This window comes from Eupeodes corollae, chromosome 1 (assembly GCF_945859685.1).
Source record: "Eupeodes corollae chromosome 1, idEupCoro1.1, whole genome shotgun sequence".
Lineage (NCBI taxonomy): Eukaryota > Metazoa > Arthropoda > Insecta > Diptera > Syrphidae > Eupeodes > Eupeodes corollae.
In genome coordinates this window covers 168,384,331-168,411,892 of record NC_079147.1, presented here as the reverse complement: position 1 = coordinate 168,411,892, position 27,562 = coordinate 168,384,331, and the positions used below count along the sequence as shown (strand labels likewise).

The 27,562-nt window shown below is 37.2% G+C and overlaps 1 protein-coding gene across 3 annotated transcripts; it reads right to left on the bottom strand.

The window, feature by feature from the left end:
• On the bottom strand, window positions 1-27,562 carry LOC129938340 (E3 ubiquitin-protein ligase Godzilla). Of its 3 annotated transcripts, none has more exons than XM_056045825.1 (9): window positions 27,057-27,562; window positions 12,349-12,609; window positions 12,117-12,280; window positions 11,955-12,052; window positions 11,627-11,823; window positions 11,373-11,559; window positions 11,018-11,308; window positions 10,817-10,949; window positions 1-1,265 (listed from the first exon to the last, which is right to left on the bottom strand). In XM_056045825.1, exons 2-9 carry the CDS (start codon window positions 12,439-12,441, stop codon window positions 794-796), a joined length of 1,635 nt encoding a protein of 544 aa, XP_055901800.1. In that variant the 5' UTR covers window positions 12,442-12,609; window positions 27,057-27,562; the 3' UTR covers window positions 1-793. The 3 variants fall into 3 exon arrangements, with proteins under 3 accessions (XP_055901800.1, XP_055901801.1, XP_055901802.1); XM_056045826.1 differs by having other exon boundaries at window positions 27,272-27,562; XM_056045827.1 differs by lacking the exon at window positions 27,057-27,562 and adding an exon at window positions 26,931-27,054.

The following is a 27,562-nucleotide window of genomic DNA, read 5'->3' as shown; positions in this document are numbered from 1 at the left end:
TTACATTTACAGTTAATTTTATTTCACTTCTTTTTTTATATATTAAAACTATGATTACAATCATAAACAAGACAAAAATAAGAAAATATTTTCTTATTTTTTTTTTCGCTTCGTGACTTTAATAACAGTAAATAAATTGCTCCTTTCCCTATTTTGTGAAACGAACACGAATGGCGCTTTCTTGAGGTGGAAACTAATCGCGCTATTTTTTTTTATATATATGTATTATAAATGATAAAATATATTTTACAATGATTAATTACATTACATTATCATAACGTCATCTACGTCAATTTCAAATACATTATGAGTTTTATTCTACTTTATTTCTACCAAAATTCTATATTTTTTTGTAATTGAATTTAAAAAAATACTTTACAAACACGATTTTCGCGTCATCATGATTAATTTTTTACGATCCTTTGTTTTATTTTTATTTTTTTCACTTGGCAATACCTTAATAATATTAAACACAAAAAATAAAAAGGTAATAATCAAGTCAAGGTTTAAAAAGCATATGATGTTATTCAATAAAAATATTAAACTCAAATTGAGTAGGTAGGTAGTTTATGCCAATAGAATATGTAGAGGATTATAATATAGATAAGGGTCCATGAGTTATTAGCATATTAATAATAAATCAATAACAATTACTAACTTAAATCACAATTTATCTCCTTCTGTTTACGACAGCACATTTAAAGAAGGGAGGGGAAGTTAAAAGGTACACGAAATGGAGATACTCCCCCATTCGATATTTATTCTTTTGTTTCAGCTAGTTTTTAATTTAACTTCAAGTGAAGTATTGACGATTCTGAACATATGGATTGCGGTGATTTGTATTGGGAAGAGCAACTACACCGATGCCACCCTGGGATGGAGTTTGAATAAATACAGAATCTTGTTGACCATTTAGTTGGTCAGATGTTTGTCTTGAACTACTTCCCATTATAGTTATCCCCATTAAGTCTGTGGTTGATGCTCCAGCGGACGGTGTTTGGGTTGAAATCGGTTCATAAATACTCTGGTGTGCTTCCATTTCATCATCTTCTTTAAATGAGCCACTTAGATTTGGATTTAGAATATTGTTCGAGGTTGGATGTGATCCTACTCGGATACTACTACTGGCTGCAGCTGAAGAAGTATTTGCACCATTTATAGGGGCATTTGGCTCTGAACGTGAGCGTGGCATTGTAGTACTACTTCGTATGACCATTGGTGGCGCTGCTATACTAATTGAATTCGATGATCGTCTGCGGAAAAGCCTGTAAGAAAAAATGTTTGTATGTTTTTATAAATCTTTTAATATTTATTTAAGCAAGTTTATTTTTTATTAATTCTATAAAAAAGGATCTAACGTGATTTTTTTGATACACAAAATCAATATTTCCAGTTGTCAGTGAACTTTCGTTGGGGAAGGTCCCCCTGTGTCGTGCGTCCGTTGCGCATGCGCGTCTTGTTCGGACGCCCAAGATCAAATAAAGTACCAGAAGGTTGTTGATGAATACAACAATCTTCTGGCCAGCCGAGAAAAGACCGTAAAGCGAAACAGATCTCATGTAGAGATCTGCACGTCTCAGAAAAAGAGCAAGCTTGACGACCGGACAAAGCCAGTGAAAGCACCATCTTCTGGAGCAGCGCAACTGCGTACTCTTAGTGAGATTGTCAGGGATGACCTCCACGTAGCAGTTGTGGATGACCTCTCCACAAACAGCAAAGGTCTGCTGAACGTGTGGAACTCTATCGAGGGCAAGCTCTCTGAGATGGTGTTTTCATACACTATAACAAACAGTGAGAACCCCTACCCTGGTTTTGACTCTGGCGAGATGCTCAGGGGGCATAGGGTAATTAAGTGTGCGGACAGGTTTTCTAGGGATTTCCTTAGTGAAAGCATTGCTAAGCTAGCAATGACTGGGAGGGCTTGAAGCTCAAGCTTATCCCAGCTAAGGACATCACTAGACAACCGAAGGCTCGCATTTGGTTGCCGCTCATGAGCATAAAGCCAAGCGGACAGAACCTGATCCGCGGTCTTCAGAGGCAAAATCCGCTGGTCCCCATGCATGATTGGGCTTTTGTTAAAGCAGAAGACCAGCGCCTCTTACCTTCTGAGCATTAGCGAGGAGAGTCTAGGGGCTCTCAAAAAGGCCGAATTCAAACTTAGTTTTGGCATAAGGAATGCCAAAATTAAAATTCTGCAGAGTCAGGGAACAGACACCGACAAAGCTGATGACAACGTCGAGGATGACGATGTTATAAGCGGAGTCGAGATCCCCAGCGAGTTGCCGGGCCCCAGCTCTGCAGCTAAAAATAATTAAAAACGCGCTGAAGGTCATCCAGATTAATCTGAAGCACTCTAAGTGCGCTTCAGATGATCTAAGAGTTTTCCTTAAGGAGGGAAACTTCGACATAGGCGTTATCCAAGAACTGTGGATAAACGGCCTCAAGGTGCGAGGCCTCCAAGACAACCATTACGACCTATTTTATAAAACCGCAGATCAAGACCAAGGTAATCCCAGAACTTGTATTTTAGCTAAGAAACATTTAAAAGGTTTTTTATGTCCAAATTTTAGCACTCCCGATCTGACAGTTGTCAGATTTGAAGACAAGAATACACAGGGTTTGCTGATGGCCTCTTTTTACTCTGCCCATAATGCACCATCACCTCCGGAGCAGTTGTGCAAAATCATAACCGAAGCTAACAACAAAAAGGCAAATCTTCTGATCGAGGCGACGCAAATGCTCGGCATAGCCTTTGGGGAAGTTCTGTGATCAAAGAACGAGGTGAGTCACTTTTTGATTTCATTATTGAAAATAATATGACCATTTCTAACAGAGGCAATACTCCCACTTTCGTCTTTCCGAGCTCGGAAAATTATGATGGATGGGAGGATGTGCTTGATGTTACTTTAGTAAACAACCGTAATTTATTAGTGGAGAATTGGAGAGTTTCCCCTTTGAATTCGTTTTCGGATCACAAGTGGATTCTGGATCCCAAAAGAACTGACTGGACAAAATTCAGTCAAATTGCGAATTCCAAACTAAGCAACTTACCGAATCTCACTGAATCGATAGGAGACCTTGAATCAAAGGTGAAAACCTTTGAAACTTCTATAAGTAAAGCTTTTAGAGTCTCTTGCCCTTTTAAATATAGCCGTAAAACCCTTCCTTCGTGGTGGAATGAAGAACTGTCCAGTCTTAGGAAAATGACGAGGACAATTTCCAATATCTGCCACAAATATAAGTTTTACCAACCGTATAAAGACTCTCTTAAAATTTACAAGCAAGCCCTGTCATCAGCCAAAAGACAAGGCTGGAGAGAATACTGTCAATCAATCGAAGACATAAAGGACTCTGCAAGGCTCAGCAAAGTTTTATCGAAGGAACATTGTAATTCTTCATTTCTAAAAAAGCCTGATGGAAGCTGGACAGCCTCTCCAGCGAGAGTTATAACCCCGAATCGCTTGAAACCACAGAGATAAACGTAGCTCATATGGAGCAAGTCAATTCCGTCATAACCAGAGAAAAAATTTTGTGGGCCATCAATACTTTTTCTCCATATAAATCCCCAGGCATGGATGGCATACTGCCAGTTATGCTTCAAAAGTTGCATGATGTGGCAGCTCCATGGCTGGAACAAATTTTCAAAGGATGTCTCCTTCTCAAACATGTGCTCATGTCGTGGAGACAGGCCAAAGTAGTTTTTATCCCGAAAGTGGGTAGGTGAGGTCACGAATCCGCGAAGGATTTCAGACCAATAAGCTTAACATCTTTTGTGCTTAAAACCTTGGAGCGCATTCTTGATAAACATATTAGAGAAATCCTAGTTGGACGACCTCTCGAAAGCTCTCAGCATGCTTATCTTAAGGGCAAATCTACGGAGACTGCCCTCCATGAGGTAGTGCGTACTGTAGAACAAACAATCCATTATAAAGAATTTACTCTTGCCACCTTCCTAGACATAGAAGGTGCTTTTAACAACGTCCTTACAGAATCCATAGAAGAATCGCTCGTTAAGTTCGGTGTAGAAGACTTCATTCGAGAATGGATTATTTCCATGCTCAGTGGTAGGAAGATTCGAGCCTCTCTAGGCAATACAATCACAACAAAACACGTGAGTAGGGGAACACCCCAGGGTGGTGTTCTTTCGCCTCTTCTATGGTTTCTGGTCATGAATACAATTCTCGTTTAATTAGAGAGATGTGGAGTGAAGGCGGTAGCCTACGCGGATGATTTGGTGCTATTGGTGTCAGGAAAGTACACCTCTGTAATTAGTGAAATCACGGAGTCAGCTTTGAAGAAAGTTAGCAAGTGGGCCACTAGTTGTGGACTAGAAGTTAACCAAAGTAAAACTGAACTGTTGCTCTTTACCACCAAAACTAAAGTACCGCCCTTCACGCTACATCGACTCAACGGTCAAATCATTGTCTTCCACTGCAAAATATTTGGGAGTTATACTCGACCCTAAACTAAACTGGAAACTAAATATTTAAGTACGGGTTAAGAAGGCCTGTGTTGCTTTCTACGCCTGCAGCAAAACTTTCGGCAAAAAGTGGGGACTGCAGTCGAAGATGATTTTATGGACGTACACAGCCGTAGTACGCCCTATCTTAACATATGGTTCGATTGTGTGGTGGCCTGCTCTTAGCGAAGTCTATAACATTAATAAGCTAAAGAAGGTTCAGAGAACAGCTTGCGTGGGGACCACAGGGGCCATGCGTACTTGCCCAACGGACGCCTTAAACGTTATTTTGGATCTTCTACCAATCGACCTTTTTATTATTCCTGCAGCGCTATTAGGCTGAAGGAATCAAATAGCTGGTTGTCAAAACCTTATGGTCACAGCAACACTACGAAATTAATTCCCTCGGATATTATCTCGGTAGACACTGACTACTGCACTCCTATTTTGAATCTTAGTAAGGGTTTTAAGGATATTTTCCCATCGAGAGAAGATTGGGAGGATGACATCGTGTGGATAGGTTTCGACACAACCATCTTTACTGACGGCTCAAAGATGGAGTGCGGTGTTGGTTCTGGGATGTTTTCTGAGTCCCAAAATGTAGCCAAATCCTTTAGGCTTCCTGACTTTGCTAGCGTTTTTCAGGCTGAACTGCTGGCAATAAGGGAGGCATGTAAGATACTTAAACAAAACCCAAGCCAAAACCGAAATGTGGCTATCTTTACAGACAGTCAGGCAGCTGTCAAAGTCAAATGAACGGGCTGACGAGCTAGCCTGGCAAGGATCGGCTCTTCATAGCTCACTTGCGGAAATGGTTAACATTCTTCTTGGTGCTATGAAGGGTAAAATCTTTTCTATCTACCAAACTGAATCAAACCGAAGGTGGAGCAATTTACCCAACTGCATTATATCTTCCTAGGCCCACCTATAACAAAACCCGTACAAACAATCTTTTATGCAGGCCAAGGCAAGACATAGCCAGGATTGTTGCGGTTTGTACCGGACATTGGCCTATAGGAGTTCATGCAGAGAAGTTGGGTATCTCTTACAACACCATTTGCGTAGCTGTAGTGACCAAAGAGAAAGTGAAACCATAATCAGATCTCAGGCTAGGTTGCCTTGAGATCGCCATTTCTACCTACCTACCTGGAATGTATTTTTTCTTTGATTATAGATGTTTTCCTTTAATAGAGTAACTACTCGGGCTCAACAAATTTTATACCCAAAAAAATGCAAATTGTTTGAAATTTGTTTGCATTGTGTTTGAAACTAAATTTAACTTTAAGAATTACTGTATTTACATAAAAAAAAGTTTAACTGTCAGGGCCAATATAATTAAATATTTATGTTCATAAAATAGCTGCGGCAACATCAAAATGGGGTGGCGCAACAATCCGTTGTGAACCAGGGCCTAGTGACTTACAACTCTCAACCATTCCTGTGTGCGAGTACTGTTGTCAGGAATGGAAGGAACCTACAATTTAAGGCCGAATCCGAACGGCTAGTTTGAGAAAGCACTTTTTCATGACAAGAATTACTTTTGAAGGATTTGTCAATTCCTCGCAAGAGGCAGTACCCGCGAAAATTAATTTTTTTTAAATTAAGGTGGCACAGGCAGGGATTGAACCCAAGACACGACAGTCCAACGCACTAACCATCATGCCACGGGTACTACGGCTTGTATCTATTATTTTCTATATTTGAGTTGAGTTGCTATGGTTATGCATATTAAGAACTGATTTTCGATTGCATCAGTGGTCACTTTGTTTGGGGTAATTTGTATGCCTCCGTATTATTTAACAATTATTTTTGAAGATGTGACTGAACACAACTGTAACTAAAATTCCTTTTTAAGCAAAACTGTTAAGATTTATGGAAGATTTGTTCATAATAAACTATATCTATAATCTATAATATAAAAACATCAATACAGCCCTTGTAAAAACACTTTCCCAATCAATTGTATGTAGAAGAAGCTGATGAACTTTAAATTAATAATACACTTCGAAATCTGAGTTATAAAACTTAATGCAAATCTACTTCTATGTTTTTCAAAACCGAAAAAGTACGAAAGACTTCTTATTGAATTCTGTAATGAGTCTCAAAAAAATCAATCAATAAAACCATCACGTTCACGTATTGGTCATGTTCGTGGACTTCAGCAAGGCATTTGGAACGTTGAGTCACGATAAACTTTTGGATGTCCATTACAAAATTGGCATTTTCGACCTCTTTTGAAATGGATTGAGAGCTATTTCATTGGAAGAAAATTTAAAGTTAAAGTTTGGAAATTTATATAGTCATGAGTCCGGTTCTTGTTTTTTACTGTTTACGGATGCTCTTCTACGAATTTTTAAGAAAATCACAGTTTGTTCATATTCAGACGATGAAACATATGTCTTGAAACCACGAATTCTACAACGATCCGTGCCACGACTTTGGATAAGTCATGAACGCAATCAAAACGAAAATTATGCACCAGAAAAACTAAAGGAATCAGTTATTATTTTCTTTTAAAATCCTGAATGTCCGAATTTAAAAAATAATGATGCCATTGAATTAGTTAAATCAATGAAATACCACGGATTAACAATAACATCGAAAACGGATACAGATTAACTTGTTAATCTACAGAGGAAGATTTCAAGAATCTTTAATAAAAACAATCTAAAATTGATGTTATAATGACAGCAGTTCTTGAATACTTTGTATATTTAAAATCCCAGCAACCTATTAAACATATTCTAAAAATAATAGAAAATGTGCTCAGTCTACTTGAAATACCGATGATGTATAAAAACTACGGAAAACGACAACTAAACTATACGATATCATCAATTATGAACCGACTAACTACAAACCTTAAAAATATCCGTAACTTTAAAAAATATAAAAAGAAATTAAAATTGTTCTATTTAAATAAAATAAAAAAAAAGAGGATGAAAAACTGCGATATTTACTATGGTGACTGCTACCACGAAAACCAACAGCGCTTATTTGGATGCGGCTTCGTCATTGGAGCCAGACTTAGGTAAGAAGTTTTGAGCTATAGGTGCATCAATGAGCGCCTCTTAACCATACGCATCAAGGCTAAATTCAGCAACATTAGCCTGATATGCGCGCACGCCCCCACAGAAGAGAAAGACGACAACACCAAAGATATGTTCTTCGAGCTCCTAGACAAAACATATGAGCAGTGCCCTAGCTAAGATATTAAAATAGTCCTGGGCGATTTTAAAGCCAAGCTAGGAAGGGAAGACATCTTTGGTGGAATAATCAGGAAGAACAGCCTGCACGACAACACTTCCGACAATGGATTCAGGCTCATAGGTTTTGCTGCGGGGCGAAACGTCATGGTAGTCAGTACTCGTTTTCCACACCTCAACATCCACAAAGGAACTTGGACCTCTCCAGATCAATCTACCGTCAACCAGATTGACCATATTGCGATCGACGCCAGACACGCTTCCAGCATTATGTATGTACGAAGTTTCCGAGGAGCTAACATCGACTCGGACCACTACCTCGTAGTAGCCAAGGTAGCACTTCGGATTTCCAGACCCAAGGCAAAACAGGGAGTCACTGGGAGAAGGTACAACGTCGAACGGCTACAATCGCCAGAGATCGCCACGCAAAGGCACGCAAAGCGGCGCTGCATAAAAGGACGAGAGCTGCTCGTGAGCTCAATGAGCAGAAGAGGCGAGAGGAACGCCGACTTTTCAGAAGGAAAAAGAGAGGGCATGAGAAGCGTGCGGTCGAAGATGTTGAGAGGTATAAAAGCAGGAATGAGGTTCGAAAGTTTTATGAACAGGTGAAACGAAATTCACAGGTACATAAACCTAGAACCGAAGGCTGCAAAGACGAAAGTGGAAATATCATAGTAGAACCGCATTCAATGCTGAGGATATGGAAGGACCACTTCTGCAGACTGTATAACGGCGACGAAGAACTGAATTCCGCTGTCAGACAGGATGATCCATTCAATATAGAAGACGAAAGCCAACAATCCCGTCCTCCCGACTTAGACAAAGTAAAGATTTCCATATCTAAGTTGAAGTCTAATAAAGCCGCTGCAGCGGATGGCTTGAATGCCGAGCTCTTTAAAGCAGCTGGAGATAAGTTGGTTAGGAGCATGCACCAACTTATCTGTAATGTATATGGTCGGAAGAAAGCATGCCCGATGAATGGAACCTCAGTATTGTTTGCCCGATCCTGTAAAAAGGAGACCCTCTAAACTGCACTATCTATAAAGGAATCAGTCTACTTAACATCGCCTGTAAAATCTTCTCTGCCGTAATATGTGAACGTCTAAAGCCCATCGTCAACAACCTGATAGGTCCTTATCAGTGTGGTTTTAGACCAGGAAAGTCCACAGTTGATCAAATATTCACACTACGGCAGATCCTGGAAAAAACCCAAGAACACCAAATCGACATCCACCATCTTTTCATCGATTTCAAGGCCGCATATGACAGCATCTACAGGAACGAGCTGTATAGAGCCATGTCTAGTTTTGGCACCCCTGCCAAACTCTTCCGTTTGTGCAGGATGACCTTGGAGAATTCTTGCTGCTCCATAAAGGTTGGAAACAACTTAACAGAACCTTTCGATGTCAAAAAAGGTTTTAGACAAGATGATGCGCTGTCATGCGATTTTTTTTAACATTGTGCTTGAAAGAATAGTGCAGAGCTCAAACGTCAACACTAGAGGCACTATCTTTCAAATGTCTGTCCAATTACTGGCATATGCTGATGACATTGACATAATCGGAAGAACTCAGCGTGATGTCAATGGGGCTTTAGTGAGTATTGAGGCAGTGGCGGCAAAAATGGGTTTAACGGTTAATGAAGGCAAAACAAAGTACATGCTGTCGTCTAGAAAGGACATACAACACCGACGTTTTGGTCAAAACATCACAATCGACAGACGTAACTTTGAGGTAGTCAAGGACTTCGTCTACCTAGGCTGAGCTGTAAACGCAGAAAACAACACCAGCGCTGAGATCAAACGCAGAATAACTCTTGCTAACCGCTGTTTCTTTGGACTAAGAAAGCAATTGAGTGGTAAAGTCCTCTCTCGAGGGACCAAAGTGTTGCTATATAAGACCCTTATCATCCTCGTCCTGCATTGACCATGACAAAAGCGGATGAAAGCACCTTGGTTCGCTTCGAGAGAAAAGTTCTTCGTGTGATCTACGGTCCCGTATGCATCGAAGGGGAGTGGAGGAGAAGATGGATCGACGAGCTGTACTGGCTGTACAGCGACGTAGACTTAGCCAGAAGGGTAAAAGTCCAACGACTAAGATGGCTGGGTCACGTAGAGCGCATGGAAACCAATGTTCCGGCCCGGAAAGTTTTCGAATCCGCACTCACAGGACATCGCAGTAAAGGAAGACCGCGGATCAGGTGGCGCGCAGAAGTGGAAGGTGACCTCACAGGACTGTAACGCCACCTTAAGTAAGTAAGTAAGTATTTAAATAAAATTTTAAAAACCATGTACTGTTGAAAGTGCATTAAAAAAAGGTTAGCATATAGACTTTCTAATCCTGTCCTCCCTTCCTAATTACTGTGTTAAATCATTATAAGAGTATTCAGAACCCCTTAAGTGGGCGCTCAATATAAAACAAAAATATATATATTTTATTTATAAATTATAGTATTATTAAATGTAAGTTTAATAATATAATATATATAGTTTATCCAATGAATTGAAATATGAAACTTCAACCACCGATGTAAGCATAGCTTCGTGGGTAACACAACTAAAATGCTTAAAATAAGGTTGAAAGTTTTAATATCGTGTTGTGCTAATAATTAATTGCGACAATGTATGTTGACTTGTTAATCAAAATATGTACAAATTAAAAATAATAAAATTATCTTCTAAGCATCATAATTTTATTATAGCCATAGAAATTCTTTTTTTTTTTAATTTTATCAAATAACAAAAAAATCTTAAAATTTATATGCAATTGGTTTGTATTTTAGCTACTATTAGTTTAAATGCTCTTTTAACTTGCGTGGCAGCTTAATCAACCATTGGATAAGCGTTTTTCTTTTATAACGCAAATAATTGAACCAACAATAAATCAGGCAAAGTTCAAGGTCTGGCTAATTTATACGACCATAACGATATGTATTGTTTTAAGGAAAACAGAGATTCCATAATTACGTTTTAAAATCGAAAACAAAAACATTATTTCCTTCCAAGAATTCAGTAAAAATCTAGAATATCTTCGGTCAGGGTAAGTTAAATTCATGACACGCTACCTAGACTTTTATAAGAAGTATAACACTTTACAAGTTAGCATGTTAAGACCAATGCTAGAATAATTTCGAGTAAAATTGGTATATTCACCTTAAAATTGGATAATCCCAAACAGAGAGCCGGCCATTTAATATAACTTCTAGATTGGATGGCAAAATCGGTTGTCGATCAAATGGATTTACTCGGGTTGAACTGTGACTGGGTGAGTCGTTGGTCAATAGTACTTAAACCAAAAAACACAAAATTCATTATTATACAATTATTAGATAAGAGCAAACTAATGTAACCCACCATTTTCATCATCCGATGACAGAATGTCCCCATCGGCTGAAGCAACTGTTCCTGCAGCTTCTTCATCATCTTGGGCTGAAGAAAAGGTTCCGTGATTATTGGGTGCTGTTGTACTTTCACCTTGACGTAATAGAGGTGTTGTATCATCGTCTGTATCTGTCAGACTATCCAATGAAGACTGCCGTCTCCGACTTGCTCTCGTTTCGCCCTTCGCAAAAACCTTCCGTTTGCATATTGGGCATACGCGCTTATTTTTGGTTAACCATGGATCTATGCAATTGCTATGATATGCTTTTGAAAGAATCACCCATTATATAAAAGAATTAATACAAACAAAAATCATTAAAACACATACCATGAGCACAAGGCAGCACTCGAAGTCTTTCGCCTTCAGTAAAATCATCTAAGCAGATAACACACATTTCGTATGGTTGGCCTTTGGTAAATTTAGTTATTGGAATTTTCTTAAGCATTTTTTTTGGTAAACGATGAAGTCTAAGTCGTCTCTCTTCTCTGACACATTTATATATCATATAGAATATCTGCATCAATACAATTTTATTTAGTATTTCTCTTTTCATGTTATTAACTTCACTTTGCAAAACATACCATTATCAGAAAACACAGTCCAATTAGTATTGAAAATGGCAGAATTAATTGGGTATTGATATTAAAGGGCAGATCATCGTTTATTACCAATCTCGATTCCCTATTTGAATACGCATTAATGAGATTTATACCAGTTGAAAAAGCAACGAACACCGCTACTATATCTATACCAGTTTGGTTTTTTGCACTCATGGGTTCTATTTAAACAAAAACATAGACTTCAAGCAATTAAAATGTTTCATGTTAAGATTCACAAAGTATTCACCCTTCCTATTTTTAAAAGTTACTCACAGTCTTATCCAATAAATAAATTGGAGCTTTAACTTACCCAAATTATCATCGTTTACCGAATTATATATTATTGTTGCATTAAAGCCAGCTTCTTGGGCATTTCGTACTTTTTTTTCAAAGGAGCAACTATCTCCCCTAAATTAAAAAATTATTTGAATATATATCTTTTTAAAAAAAATAGTTTGTTTGCAATAAAAACCTTTGAATAATAACAGCATAAAGGTCTTTTGGATGAATAGTTGGGGGTCCTTTTAATGGGTTACAACCATACTTATCGCTTCCTTCTATGCCGAATACATTCAATCCATTTGATGGTATCTCTGCACCGAATTGAGCAGGCAAAGCATAAAATTCTTGTAAAAACTAACCAAATTAAAATAAATTCATTAAATGTTATCCAAAAATCAATACATTCACCAAAAATCGCTCACCTGATTGGACTGGGTTCGATAGACTAAGATATTCCCCTGCGCTATTTGGGCTAAGCAATAGGATGCCACGATAAATAAAAATTGGGCTGGCATTTTGAAAATGGATTTTTTAAATTGGTGAATATTAAAGAAAAAATATCAAAAAAAGATGTGATTCGATTGTTTTGAAATAACTTTTGAGGACTGATGTCGGATGCCTCTTATTTGAAGAGCTTAACAAATGGAACGCATTTCATGTGTGAATCTGCTAGAGATGTAAACCTGAAAATAGGAAAAGTATTCATAGTATAGTATATAAAGTGAATTAAAGTAAAACTCGTATATAAACTATTTATTACAAGAAATATATAAAAAAAACTATTGATTGATAATCATCTTAGTTCGGATGGTAGGGTCAATGTTTGGCAGAGATGAAAGAAAAAAAATTGAGGGCAATGGTTAAGAATGTCGGTAGTTCGGTCATGGTTTTGGGATGTATTGCTGCATCGCGAGTAATAAAGCTATATATTATTAAAGGTATTGGATATCCTGAAAACCAATTTAAATGCTAGTGCGGACAGACTTGGTAAGAGATGTTATTGAATTTTACCAAGACAATGATCTCAAGTACAAAACTGAAAGAATGCATTCCTGGTTGCTATAAAACTGTCCAAAAGTGATTGAGACAATCACCAGATACAAACGTGATTGAAGATAAAAAACTTAAAAAATGTTGTTCATTACTCAGCATACTTAGCAAAAATAAGCTATGGGAAATAGTTTGAAAGGCTTACTGGTAATTCCTTGATAAGGTTCTAATCTCTAAATTTAGGTTTATTGAAGAAATAGAACTCGGTTCTATTCTGACTTATTTCATCATTACCGACTGCTCCGACGACGAAATTCAACAGTCACGTTTTCCTGACTTTGACGAAGTGAAGATTGCCATATCTAAACTGAAATCTAACAAAGCTGCTGGAGCAGATGGCTTGAGTGCCGAGCTTTTCAAAACAGCTGGACATAATTTGGTTAGGAGCATGCAACAACTTATTTGTAAGAAATGGTCGGACGAAAGCATGCCCGATGAATGAAAAATAAAAAAGGAGACCTTCTAAACTGCTCCAATCAAAAAGGAATCAGTCTGCTTGAAATTGCTTACAGAACCTGCCGCTATATGTGAACGGTCCTCATAGGTCCTTATCAGTTTTAGACCAGGAAAGTCCACATACCATATCAAATATTCAAATAACGACAGATCCTGGAAAAAAAGAAAGAACATCAAATCGACAGCCATCTCTTAATCGATTTCAAGTCCGCATAGGACAGGGACGAGCTGTATAGAGCCATGTCTAGTTTTGACACCCTTAGCAAACTCTCCGTTTGTGCAGGACGCCTATGAAAAATTCACGATGCTCCTTAAACCGAACCTTTCGATGTAAAAAAAGCTTTAAACAAGGTTGTCCCACGTCAATACTAGAGGCACTATCTTTCAAAAGTCTTTCCAATTACCGGCATATGCAGATGACATTGACATAATCGGAAGAACTCAACGTGATGTCAATAGGGCTATTATACGTATTGAGAAAGAGGAGGCAAAAATGGATTTAACGGTTAATGAGGGCAAAACAAAGTATAGGTACATGCTGTCATCAGGAAAGGTCATTAGGACCAAAGTGTGGCTAGATAAGATCCTTATCATCCGGTCCTGCTATACAGCGCAGAAGCATGGACTATGATTAAAGCGGATGAAAGCATTTTGGGTCGTTTCGAGACAACGTTCTTCGGGACGACGCGACGTCTTGTTCAATATGTCTCCAGATATAACTTTTAATTATATCTTAATGAATTTGCCTACCTAACCACCTCTATAAATTCAGAAAACGACACAAGAGCTGAAATCAAACCGGGAATGTTCCCTTGGACTTAGAAGGCAATTGAGTATTAAAGTCCTCTTCTCGACTATCTAAAGTCACTATCCAAAAGACACATCATCCAGGTTTTTATTTTTGGCATTGAAGTTTAGACCTTGTCAAGGCAACATGGGAACGTCTTAGGATACTTCTATAGAAAAATTCCTCTAGTAACTATTGTTCCTATTTCCATAGATTGAGAGTGGAGCAGAACTTACAACGACGGACGAAAGTCTAACTACCTATGTATATGGCTGTTAACCCAGTGTCTCAAATCTCTTAGGCAAACAATGAGAAGTTTTAGTGTCCTTTAAGTTAAAATTCTCTTACATTATATCAAGATAATGGGCAGGTTCAGCCGACGTAAGGGTATTAAAAGTAATGGAAGTTTCTATTTGTTTTGTAGAAAATAATTTGGTAATTTGTGTATTGTCAACTTAAAGTAGAGGTTTGTGAATTAAAGTAAAAATGGCTAAAATCAATATTTTGAAACAACATTAAAAGTCCAGTATCAGTATACTCAGAATACAAGACAATTTCATCTTCTACCAGGACGACTACCCAAAGCACAAACTTGTAAAGCAAGGCCGTGGTTATTGTATATCTGCATTAATTTGCTTAAAACACAGAAAAATCCACTTTACCTATGTACATTATATGTAAAAGAGCATATATTGGATGAACTGGGGCGTAGAGTTGCTCAAAAGGACTTATAAAGGGTCTTCAAAAAGAATGGCAAAAAATAAGTCCTGAAGTCACTTAAATTGTCATATAAACTGCTTATAAAGTTTTATACTCTCCATACATTTAAGAGCCACTGTATGTATTTTAACGATAAGCTCGAAAGTTTTTATTAAGAAAAAAGAAAATAAATAAAAGCTAGTTTTTAAAAAGGTCCGCCCTATCATATTCGCATTAGGGAAAAGAATTACACTTTTTTCTGCTTAATTTAAATAATCAGATTAAATTAATTCAAAATAATTTATGGCTTGGCTACTTCACCTCTGTGTTTCAAGTTTCGATTGCGAAGAGATTGCTTAATTTGTGACAGTAACATATGAGTATTTTATTACATTCATTAAGTTCTTTAGATTTTGACACCTTTAGCCAAACTTTCTCTGAGCATTATCTGATAACGGAAGCGTAGAAAATTTGTATTCTTTATTTTTGTTTGTGTGTCAACGTTGGACCAATGGGATCGATACGTACTACACGGACGGTTATTAAATTTTGATAAGTTGCTCCAGATAAAAAAAAAACTAAGCACGACTTCCAAGCATTTACATTTTTAGTCGCAAGGAACTTAAGTAAAATAAATTAAGATAAATATACTAAATGTGAATGTTTACTCATCTGTCGTTGCATATGTATGTATATATTTGCATATGAACACACATGTACATATAATACATTAAAGCAGATAAAATTGATAAGTACGATGAACTTATGTTTGTCATTCAAAAAGCCGATTGCAATGATTGTATTTTTTATTGCTTGTTCTTGTTTCTTTGTTTTAAATTTAAAATGTAATCTAATCATGACCCAGAAGACACATACATACACGAATAAAGCTCGGCTAATTTAAGGATATGTTAAATAACTCTATTAGGCTTTGCAATTTTTAAGCTAAAACAAATCAAATAAAATGATTAAAATGATTTCCCAGCTGTCTATAGTTTAATAAGCACTTTTTATAAAATAAACAAATTAACATTTTAATATAGGAATGAATGTCTGTTAATTTTTGTTTCAATATATGATTAATGTTGTTGTTTAAATATTTTGTTGAGGCTCCTTACAAAAAGTAATTTAAACATAATGTGACTCAACGTTAAAAGAAGGTCCTAAGAATCACGCAAAATAGTACAAAATTAAGTGCCGCAACATTCCGTAGAGAACTAAGCATAGTTACTTACAACTCTCAAACATTCCTATGTGAGATTAATGTTGACAGGGATGGAGGCGACCTACAGTTTTTATGCCGAATCCGCACGGGTTCGGTTCGTCGCAAGAGACAGTAGCCGTTTAAAAAGATTTAGGTGTCAAATGGCACCTATGCACTAACCATCATGCCACGGGGACGTAATAGATGATTTTAATGCAAAACTTGGAAATAGATTGACTGAAAAAGAAAGGGGAAAGACTTATCAAGTGGCTAGGAAAAATGAATTGGTAATTCAAGAACTCATTCTTCAAAAAGAAAGATAGAGGGATTTGGATGTAGATCTCAACATATATAGAAAGACTAAAAACGAAATGGAAAATCAAATATATAACTGTCGTTAATATTATACATTTTAACAGCGATCACAGACTAGTAAGAATAAAGATAACAGTTGACAAACATTAAGAAGAAATAGACATCCCTAAATAGTTCCGGATCAAAAAATAATTACATATAACGAAAATATAAAGACAAAGATCAATCAGCTTTTAAAACCGTCAAACACTTATAATGACCATCAAAATAAATATGTCAATCTGAAAAATATTATAAGGGCTACAAAAAAAATCTGAATAATAAACAGAGACTCTAAAAGATTAAATATCATACATATATCCAAAGTTCTTATTTTTAGAAGAGAAACCTTGAGAAACAAAACCAAAACTATTTAACCAAGAAAAAATAAAGCTAAGCCAACATAGGAATACTATTAGATCTAAAATAACGAAAGATATAAGTGTCTTTAATGAAAACATTATAAAATGTACAGTTAGACAAACAAAATTAATTAAAAAAGCAAGAACATAATTGAATAATAAACAAGAATAGATTCAAGTATCAAGAACCAAAACACCGAAAAGACGTCAATGAAAACCCAACTAAATCTGTTTACCTCGACCAAAATAATGATGGAAAAGGATTCAATAGCTAACATAAATTAAATAGAGACACACACCCTTGTGTTCGATCTGAAGAAAGACAAATACATACGAAATTAGGATAATCATCAGAAATATTAATATATGGAAAAAACTCCCGTTCCATAATTTTAACAAATATATTTAACGAAATAGTACAATCAAAACAAAGCCTTGAACATGAAAAAAAAGAAAAAAAAGTTCTTTTTCAAAACGCTTTACAGGACCATCAAAGAATACTTTAATAATAATCAACCAAGAGAACAAGCTGAATTTAGAAAAGGTTTCTTAAAAACAGAACGCTTGCAGGCAATAAATCAGCTAATACAAAAATGCGATGAATTTAGACTACCGGCGATGGAGAAAAGTAAAGGTAGTTTTCATTCCCAAGGCGGGCAAATGCTCGCATGTCAACCCTATGAGACCTATTAGCCTGTCATCATTCATTCTCAAAACTCTGGAGCGATTGATTGATATCCATGTACGTAATAAGATTGATAAGAAACTATCGATGTCTCAGCATGCTTACTGCAAAGGGAAATCGGTAGAAACAGCCTTGCACACTCTGGGAAGAACTATCGAATACTCCCTAGAGCCTTCCTGCTTTCAACAACGTTGACACATCCGCTATCAGTTCTGCCATGACGACCCTTAACGTCGAATACCCACTCTGTGAGTTGATTATTCTAAAGTAGGATCATTAACTCCAAGATGGGACATTTTTGTACGAACAGGTCTGTCGGTAGAGGCACTCCGCAAGGTGGTGTTCTGTCCCCTCTCCTGTGGAACATAGTGGTTAACGAATTGCTAATATCCCTTGAGAGGGAAGGCTACAGAGTGGTTGCGTATGCCGATGATGTTGCTATCGCCGTCACAGTAGAACAACCTAATACACTGAGAGAAGAGACCTCCTCCAAAACGCACTCAATATGCTCACTAGATGGGCTGATCACTGCGGACTTAGTATTAATCCTAAAAAAACAGACCTAGTCCTTTTTACACGGAAATACAAGATCCCAGTAATTGTACCTCCTCAATAAAAGGTGTACCACTAATTTTTACCAATGGAGCCAAATATCTTGGTCTGATATTGGCAAAAAAAATGAAGTTTGAAACCTAATATTCAGGAAAGAGTTAAAAAAGCTAGAGTAGCTCTTTTTCTTTGCAAGAAAGCCATAGGAAGCAAATGGGGTTTTCAACCTCGCATAACCTACTGGCTATACACATCCGTCATCCGACCAATACTTATGTACGGGGTTGCAGTATGGTGGACTGAACTGGAGAAAGTCACATACTACGACAAACTTGGCAGAGTCCAACGCACTGCATGTCTCTGCATAAGCGGGGCATTGAGAACCACATTTTCAGCAGCGTTAGACGCTCTCCTCCATCTGAAACCCCTCGACATCTTCAGCAAACAAGTAGCAGCGAGTACAGCTATAAGACTCGACGCCTTATCTCAATGGACCAACAATAATGTGGGGCACTCCATCATTTTTAATCTCTTTGGAAACAATCTCTCAACTTTTCTGCACTTGCCCTGGTCTTTCACTAAGACTCAAACTTCATCTAGGAGACTACTCTTTTGATAATCCCAGTGGACTAGCTAAAAAGGATATCAAATATCTTCTTCGCTTTATAAAAATCTCAAAATGGTTCGACTAGTAAGAAGTAATTCTCTAGATTCATGTGCTATCACAATGGGCCTTTTCCTTTGGCCTAAGTATGTGGATTCTGAATCCACAGCCACTTTAACTTAACCTAACCTAACCTAGACTACCGGTTTATTTTATTGGCTTTAGTAAAGCTTTTGACTCCATTGAACACGAAATTTTATGGTCTGAAAATCAAAAAATAACCCCAAAAATAGTAAAAACGAATAAAAACATTTACAAAAATAATACGTAGGAGTGCTACGAAACGTCGAAATGAATATATACATTCATTTCTTTGAGTAAGAACAAAAATAAATAGAACTAAATGTTTCGAAAAATAACAAGAAATACTGGCTACGTGGTACGTTTCTTGCAATCATTTATTTAAAGTGGAGGTTTAGTGTTTATGAGTGAATTTAATCACTTAGCTCAAAATATCAAATATTTAATAAACCAGGAAATATTACCTACGTGAATTTTAGTGCTTTTATGATTGTTGCACTGTAAACTATATTGAAATGCGACAAAAGGACAAGATCCTGAATCCGAACTTTTATAGAGAGAATTTATACATGTACAGTAATGGAAAAAATAATAGCCACTATCTTAGCTTGCAAATTTTATTGCAATGAAAAGCGTATTGGGAAGAGTATAAGCAAATTAAAAAAAAAATGTATACACAGTTGGTAATTGGTTTTCATATTAGAGACTTATCTTGAAGTTATACTCTACTTTTCCCGGTGAACACCCATTATTTTAAACTGTCTAGATATAGAGTGATCATACAAATAGCAGTGGTTTTGATTTTATAATTAAAAAGTGTTAAAAATTAAAATTTTTTTATTTGTCGGTAAATAAATATTTTACTATAAAGTTTAAAGTATTTGTAACATATTAGCATATAGAAAATTAATAAATATAAGCTCAAAAATAAACAATCAGACAGTCAAGATACTACACCAAAGAAGTTCGAAAACTTACTCAAAAATTGCGTTTGGAGGGAAAAACCTACCAAAATATTTAAGACATCCTAGGCTGCTCAGCAAAATGGTCAGTAACGCCTTAAAATAGTACAATAAACCGAAAACGCGAGGACCAAAAAGGATGACTACTGAAAGAACTGACAGAAAAATTGTTCAGTTAGCAAAACAGAACCCTTCCATAGGCTGTAGGAAAATACAAAATTTACTTTAACTGTCTGTTAGCGCTGTCACAATACGAAGACGTCTTTTAGAAGCGAAGTTACCAGCTCGAAGTCCATGCAAGGTACCATTCTTGACGAAAAAGCATGTGGCAAAGAGAAATGGAGGAATGTTTTGTGGAGCGGTGAAAGCAAAAGGGAAAAGCAAAGGGTCGTCGAGAATATGTGAGAAGACCCTAAAATGCAGCATACAATCCACGGTATACTATTAAAACAGTGAAGCATGTTGGAGGAAAAATTATGATATGGGCTTGCTTTTCATATTACGGGGTCGGACCTATTAATCCCATCGGGGGTATAACAGATGCAACCGATGATGTAAAAATTCCCTTCGCTGAAGAGGAAATGACGGTCAAATGGTAGACATGTGCATTCAAGAGGACACAAGTGTCCACAGGTTTTTCTTAAGACCAACCTCTGTCTATCAACTCCTGCTCTTACCTTCCCGTGGTGAACATCGGGTGCCTAGTACCTCAACTGGAGATTGGGTTTCAACCCCGGTGGAAAGTTGTTGGGGGCAGCAAACGAGAGAGGTGTTTCCACTAAGGCACCTCTCCTTATCCAGACGGCAGCGGACGAATTCCCGAGATGGAATCAACGGTGGCGTCTACAGTTCCAGTAAAGTTGAACTACTTAGTGAACACCTTATAGGGCTTCTTCGACATATTCGGAGCCCAGGCCTGTAAGGAGCGGTTTATCCGGCTCCCCTTCCTTGGAGTTATACGAAGGATCTGGCCCTCCAGGTTGGGGGTTGTGCATCGGGGTGACTTCCTGGCCACGTAAAAATACCTTAAGTTTCGAAGCACCAACAAGCCTCGGATACGGACGGATTCACTGTTGACAACCCACGCAAACGAAATAAGGACAACGAACTTCGGATATGTACGTTGAATGTTAGGTCCCTTAACAGACCACGTGCGGCCGGAGAATTAGCGGAGCTCCTAGAACGATATAAAGCAGATATCACCGCCATCCAGGAAATACGATGGGATGGGCCGGGCAAAAAGAGGATGAAAAACTGCGATATTTACTATGGTGACTGCTACCACGAAAACCAACAACGCTTATTTGGATGCGGCTTCGTCATTGGAGCCAGACTTAGGCAAGAAGTCTTGAGCTATAGGTGCATCAATGAGCCTCATGATCATACGCATCAAGGCTAAATTCGGCAACATCAGCCTGATATGCACGCACGCCCCCACAGAAGAGAAAGACGACAACACCAAAGATCTGTTCTTCGAGCTCCTAGGCAAAACATATGAGCAGTGCCCTAGCTACGATATTAAAATAGTCCTGGGCGATTTTAATGCCAAGCTAGGAAGTTAAGACATCTTTGGTGGAATAATCGGGAAGAACAGCCTGCACGACAACACTTCCGACAATGGATTCAGGCTCATAGGTTTTGCTGCGGGGCGAAACGTCATGGTAGTCAGTAGTCCACACCTCAACATCAACAAAGGAACTTGGACTTCTCCAGATCAATCTACCGTCAACCAGATTGAACATATTGCGATCGACGCCAGATACGCTTTCAGCATTACGGATGTACGAACTTTCCGAGGAGCTAACATCGACTCGGACCATTACCTCGTTGTAGCCAAGGTAGCACTTCCGATTTCCAGACCCAAGGCAAAACAGGGAGTCGCTGGGAGAAGGTACAACGTAACGGCTACAATCGCCAGAGATCGCCAAATCCTTTTCCGACCGAGTTACAAGTAACCTCTCTCGAAATTCTCTGCCGCCAACACAATGTATCGAAAACCAGTTACAACATTGCCAAGATGCAATCAGAGAAGCTGCCTCTGATATGCTGGGTTTCAAACAGCCACCAACAAGGAACCCCTGGTTTGATGAGGAATGTCGGCAGGCAAATGCAGCCAAACAACAGGCACGCAAAGCGGCGCTGCATAAAAGGACGAGAGCTGCTCGTGAGCTCTATGAGCAGAAGAGGCGAGAGGAACACCGACTTCTCAGAAGGAAAAAGAGAGGGCATGAGAAGCGTGCGGTCGAAGATGTTGAGAGGTATAAAAGCAGGAATGAGGTTCGAAAGTTTTATGAACAGGTGAAACGAAATTCACAGGTACATAAACCTAGAACCGAAGGCTGCAAAGACGAAAGTGGAAACATCATAGTGGAATCGCATTCAATGCTGAGGATATGGAAGGACCACTTCTGCAGACTGTATAACGGCGACGAAGAACTGAATTCCGCTGTCAGGCAGGATGATCCATTCAATATAGACGATGAAAGCCAACAATCCGGTCCTCCCGACTTAGACGAAGCAAAGATTGCCATATCTAAGTTGAAGTCTAATAAAGCCGCTGGAGCGGATGGCTTGAATGCCGAGCTCTTTAAAGCAGCTGGAGATAAGTTGGTTAGGAGCTGTTATATATTAAACATGAACTTGAAATGTGCTACATAATTAACTTTTGGAATTATATTCATGTTTAGTATTAAGCATCACCCGTTCCTTATTACCAACCTATGCTAAGTAAATTTCAGGTTTATACCAATTACTTATTTGTACCTTACTTAGTTTTAAGCATAAGATTATATCTTCCCTTTTATTTCTAACCATGGACCTTTAAGCATCTTACATAATAAATAATAATATTATATAGAGAAATCTAACTGGTTTATTTGAACAAGATTAAGTCATAATAGGAGCATGCACCAACTTATCTGTAAGATATGGTCGGAAGAAAGCATGCCCGATGAATGGAACCTCAGTATTGTTTGCCCGATCCTGAAAAAAGGAGACCCTCTAAACTGCACCAACTATAAAGGAATCAGTCTACTTAACATCGTCTGTAAAATCTTCTCTGCCGTAATATGTGAACGTCTAAAGCCCATCGTCAACAACCTGATAGGTCCTTATCAGTGTGATTTTAGACCAGGAAAGTAGACAGTTAATCAAATATTCACATTACGGCAGATCCTGGAAAAAACCCAAGAGCACCAAATCGACACCCACCATCTTTTCATCGATTTCAAGGCCGCATATAACAGCATCTACAGGAACTCTTCCGTTTGTGCAGGATGACCATGGAGAATTCTCGCTGCTCCATAAAGGTTGGAAACAACTTAACAGAACCTTTCGATGTCAAAAAAGGTTTTAGACAAGATGATGCGCTGTCATGCGATTTTTTTAACATCGTGCTTGAAAGAATAGTGCAGAGCTCACACGTCAACACTAGAGGCACTATCTTTCAAAAGTCTGTCCAATTACTGGCATATGCTGATGAAATTGACATAATCGGAAGAACTCAGCCTGATGTCAATGGGGCTTTTGTGAGTATTGAGGCAGAGGCGGCAAAACTGGGTTTAACGGTTAACGAGGGCAAAACAAAGTACATGCTATCGTCTAGAAAGGACATACAACACCAACGTTTTGGTCAAAACGTCACAATCGACAGACGTAACTTTGAGGTAGTCAAGGACTTCGTCTACCTAGGCTTCGAGAGAAAATATCTTTGTGTGATCTACGGTATAGTGACGTAGACTTAGCCAGAAGGGTAAAAGTCCAACGACTAAGATGGCTGGGTCACGTAGAGCGCATGGAAACCAATACTCCGGCCCGGAAAGTAGAGGAAGACCGCGGATCAGGTGGCGCGCACAAGTGGAAGGTGACCTTACTCAAGGACCGAGCTAGATGGAGAAGTTTGTTGGGTGAGGCCCTAGTTCACACAGGACTGTAGCGCCACCTTAAGTAAGAAGAGGAAATGACGTTGGTTTGGGTATACCAACAAAGCTATGACCCAAAGTATACGTCAAAAAAGGCAAAATCATGCTTTGCGCAGAAGGAGTTATCCGTTGTGGTGTGGCCCGCTCAAACCCCCGACCTTAACCCCATCGAAAATTTGGGGGGGGGGGGATGTTAAGAACGCAGTTCATAAAGCAAAACCCTAGAATTCGAAAAAAATGTTGGAAGCAGTGGATTATTCGTGGAACGCAATAACAGTCGAGAGGTGTCAGGTTTTAGTGGACTCGGTGCCACGTAAATGCGAAGCATCATAAAAAATAATGGTTATGCAACAAAGAACTAATTGTAAGCTAACATTATTTGTATACTTTCATATAACTTAGTACAGTTTTTCTTACTTCTTACGTAATAGATCTAGTACTTTGTCATGCACTGCTATTTTTATGAACAGCCATATATTTAAAAAATGGTTTTTACTTTGACAAAGCTAACGGTAAAAAATCTATAATACTTATTTTCTGTTATTATGAATAAAATATTTTAGTTTGTTATTAGAAGTTTAATGAAATTTATTATAACGTTGATATTGAAGTAATTTTTGTCTTATTTGGAGAGCACTGCTATTTTTATGAACCAAACTGTATCTCATACTTCAAGAAAAAAATATCATATTTAATTGTTAAACTTAAACAAAACTAAATAATTATAAACAAATCTATGAAGTATTTACCACTAATTTGCCCTGGAAAAAATAGAAACGAATTAGGAATGGTACCGTATTGTTATAATACTTATATTTAATGGTTTAAATGTTAATGTTGCTATTCCCTACAGCTATCATGTTAGATTTATTTTAAAACGCATAATCGCATCTTTTAATATAGAAATAACCACCTTAACAAATGTCTTAAAAGTATGTAATACAATTAATTTAAGATGGCATTGCAGTTTCCTTTAAGTTCACACCAGACATATTATTATTATTTATTATTATATTCCAATTCACAGTAATAGTACACTTATAAATTTGTGAAAATTATAAATATTAAAATTACAAAGGTTTACAATATGACAAAAAATAATTAAATGCTTACAAAATAATAAAAAAAAGAAAAATAAATAAAACATAAAACAAATTAATCATAGTAACATTACGTTATTCCAAGCAAACAAAAGTTAAAGTTGAAGTTGCTTGATAAGGGTAAATGGGAGCGGGTTTGGGGGTGAAAGTTAGCTAGTTGCTTTGGTTAATAAAATACAGGCTTAACTCGTCACTAAATTGTTGCTTGTCACTTAGTTCTCTTAAGTTTCGCAAAATTGTATTCCAAAGGCGTATAGCTGAGATAAAGAATTGTTTCTCGGATGTAAGGCAGGTGAAATGTGGTAAAATTAAACAAACAGATCTGTTGGATGTCGAAAGCCGGATTTTATCAGAAAGATATGACGGCTGCATAGTTTTTAGAATTGAAAATAACAAACACATGGTACGAAACTTCATATAATTAAAAACTGACATGCCTAATAAATTTTTTCCAAATATGAAATATGGTTGAATCTCCTCAGATTGTAAACATAGCGCAGAGCACTATTGAATGCTACTTGAAGTTTTCTTTTGCTTTCAGTATCACAGTTAGAAAATATTTCACAACCATACACTAGAACTGGTATAACCAAAGTCTTAACTAGAACTAATCTTGTCTTTGGTGGTGTAAACTTTTGAGCTGTCCATAAAGTTCGAAAAACCCCATATGTTTTACCCACAACTTCATTAATATGGTTATTCCATGTCAAAGTTCGGTTGAATACCAACTCTAAGTTCTTTGACTTGTCCATGAATTCAATTTTTGAAGAACCAAGCATAATTAAGGGAAAAAAAGACAGATCTAGCTTCTTTTTCGAGATAACAAGACATTTACATTTCTTCGGATTGAGCGAGAGACCATTGTTTACCGACCACCTCATAATTCTTCAGAGATCATAGTTCAGATCATTGGCACAGTTTTCTATGAGCCCAAGAGAGCAGCTTTTATAGATTTGAATACCATCAGCATAAAAATGTTTCGTTGAATTCAAGATTCTATGTTGTAGGTCATTTATGTACATAGAAAATAACAGAGGGCCCAAAATCGATCCTTGTGGAACGCCCCGTAGCACAGGACAAAAATTTGATAAGGCAGTCTCTAAGAAGACAGCCTGTTTTCTATCACTAAGATTGAAACGTTGGCTCATCTTATCAATAAGAATAGAGTGTTCTACCATATCAAATCCCTTGGAGAAGTCCAGTAAGACAAGAAAAGTAACCTGGTCTTTATATAGTTGCGCTCTTATGTCTTCAACTACTTTCAAAATTGCTGTGGTACAGCTATGCTTGGCACGAAAGCCAGACTGAACTGAGACGAGAAGATCATTACGTACGAGATAATCATTAACTTGCTTATGCATAATTCGTTCGCAGATTTTGGACAAAAAGGGAAGAATTGAAATCGGCCTAAATTCCTCACCCGATGATTTTTAGGTATTGGAATAATTATATTCATATTCTATTATTTTAAGTCTATAGTGTTATGGAAATTATATTCTTGCTACAACTTTTATGAGTGATTCGGTTCATTATTTTTATATTGGCATGTCCCTTTTCCAAAGGCTTCATTCCGATGCCTAGAGACGGAGTTCAGTCCACAGCAAATGATTTCGTTCATTTTAAAAAATTGGCCTGGCTTCAGAACACCAGCAAAAACTCATAGTGCTTCCACTAAAATCATCAAATCTCCGTGAATTTTTGATTGAACTCCAAACAGACGAACAATTAATCCGAACCCAAATAGTTTCGAATTATGGCTAGTTTTGCTATTATTTTTTTTCGTCACTGTGTGTGCATATTAATATAACATTAAGTTAGGTGACACGTAAAGTGGCGAAAACCATACAAACAAAAATATTAAACTTTTAGATAGAGTTCGAACTCGTAACTGATAAGACTATCAACAACTATAAACAAGTTCTCGTAACTTGATGTTGAGAGTTTTTTAAAAAGAAAATTAACGAAATCGCTATGCCATATTTAGCGCTTCCAATCGGATGACTAATTTATACCTATTAAAAAAAAAAAAAAACAATAACAAAATAATCAAAATAAAGTCAATATCATAAAACAACAACCATCGAACCTCTAGAAAAAGAAGAATAATAAGTCATATTATAATTATTATTATTATGTTTTCGAACCTCCAAAAGGCAACAAACAAAAGCTAAATACATAACAATTTATCCACCTTAAACAGATTGTACCATTGTACATCCCCTTCAACGTATTTGTTTCCCCTTGGTGTTTACTTTGGAAGATTTTCTCCCATGTTTTGTTAGACCACCCGACTTGGAAGAAATAGATTTTTACATACCATTTTCTTCACTGCATGCAAACGACATTCACTTGTATTTTATTTTGTTAAGCTTCTGGCTTAATTATTATGATGATGACGATTGATTTTTGTTGTATTGTTGCTTTATTTAACTTGATTAAATATTATATATTGAGAAATTATAAAACGCACTTTGTTGATGAATTTTAGGTAAAAATTTAATTTTCCCGAATTAAAAATAATAAAGTTCTCACTGGTTGGGTTGTGTTGCGAATTGGTGCTAGCTCTACCCTTTGTTCTCAATTCGGTTCTTTCGGACTTGGATTTGGCTGTTTCAACAAGATAATTTTGCAATTACATTTTCACGCTTTAAAAATTTTAATATTATATTGTTTCTCAATACGAGATTGAGAAAAAATAATTATGTTTTTTTGTAAAGTGGTAGCTGCAGAAAAAAGTTGTGTGTTTTTTTAATTTTCGTTATCAGGTTTTGCAAGTTCTCTAATTTTTTCAGTTTTTCGCCCTGCCTTGAAATGACAGCTAAT

Bases quoted from the DNA above. Each gene is read 5' to 3' on its own strand.
- LOC129938340 (XM_056045825.1), bottom strand. From the start codon at position 12,441: ATGCCAGCCCAATTTTTATTTATCGTGGCATCCTATTGCTTAGCCCAA. The intron at 11,560-11,626 runs GTATGTTTTGCA...GTATTGATGCAG, and splicing joins GACTGTGTTTTCTGATAATG to ATATTCTATATGATATATAA. The intron at 1,266-10,816 runs GTGAATATACCA...TTTTTCTTACAG, and splicing joins TGGGATTATCCAATTTTAAG to GCTTTTCCGCAGACGATCAT.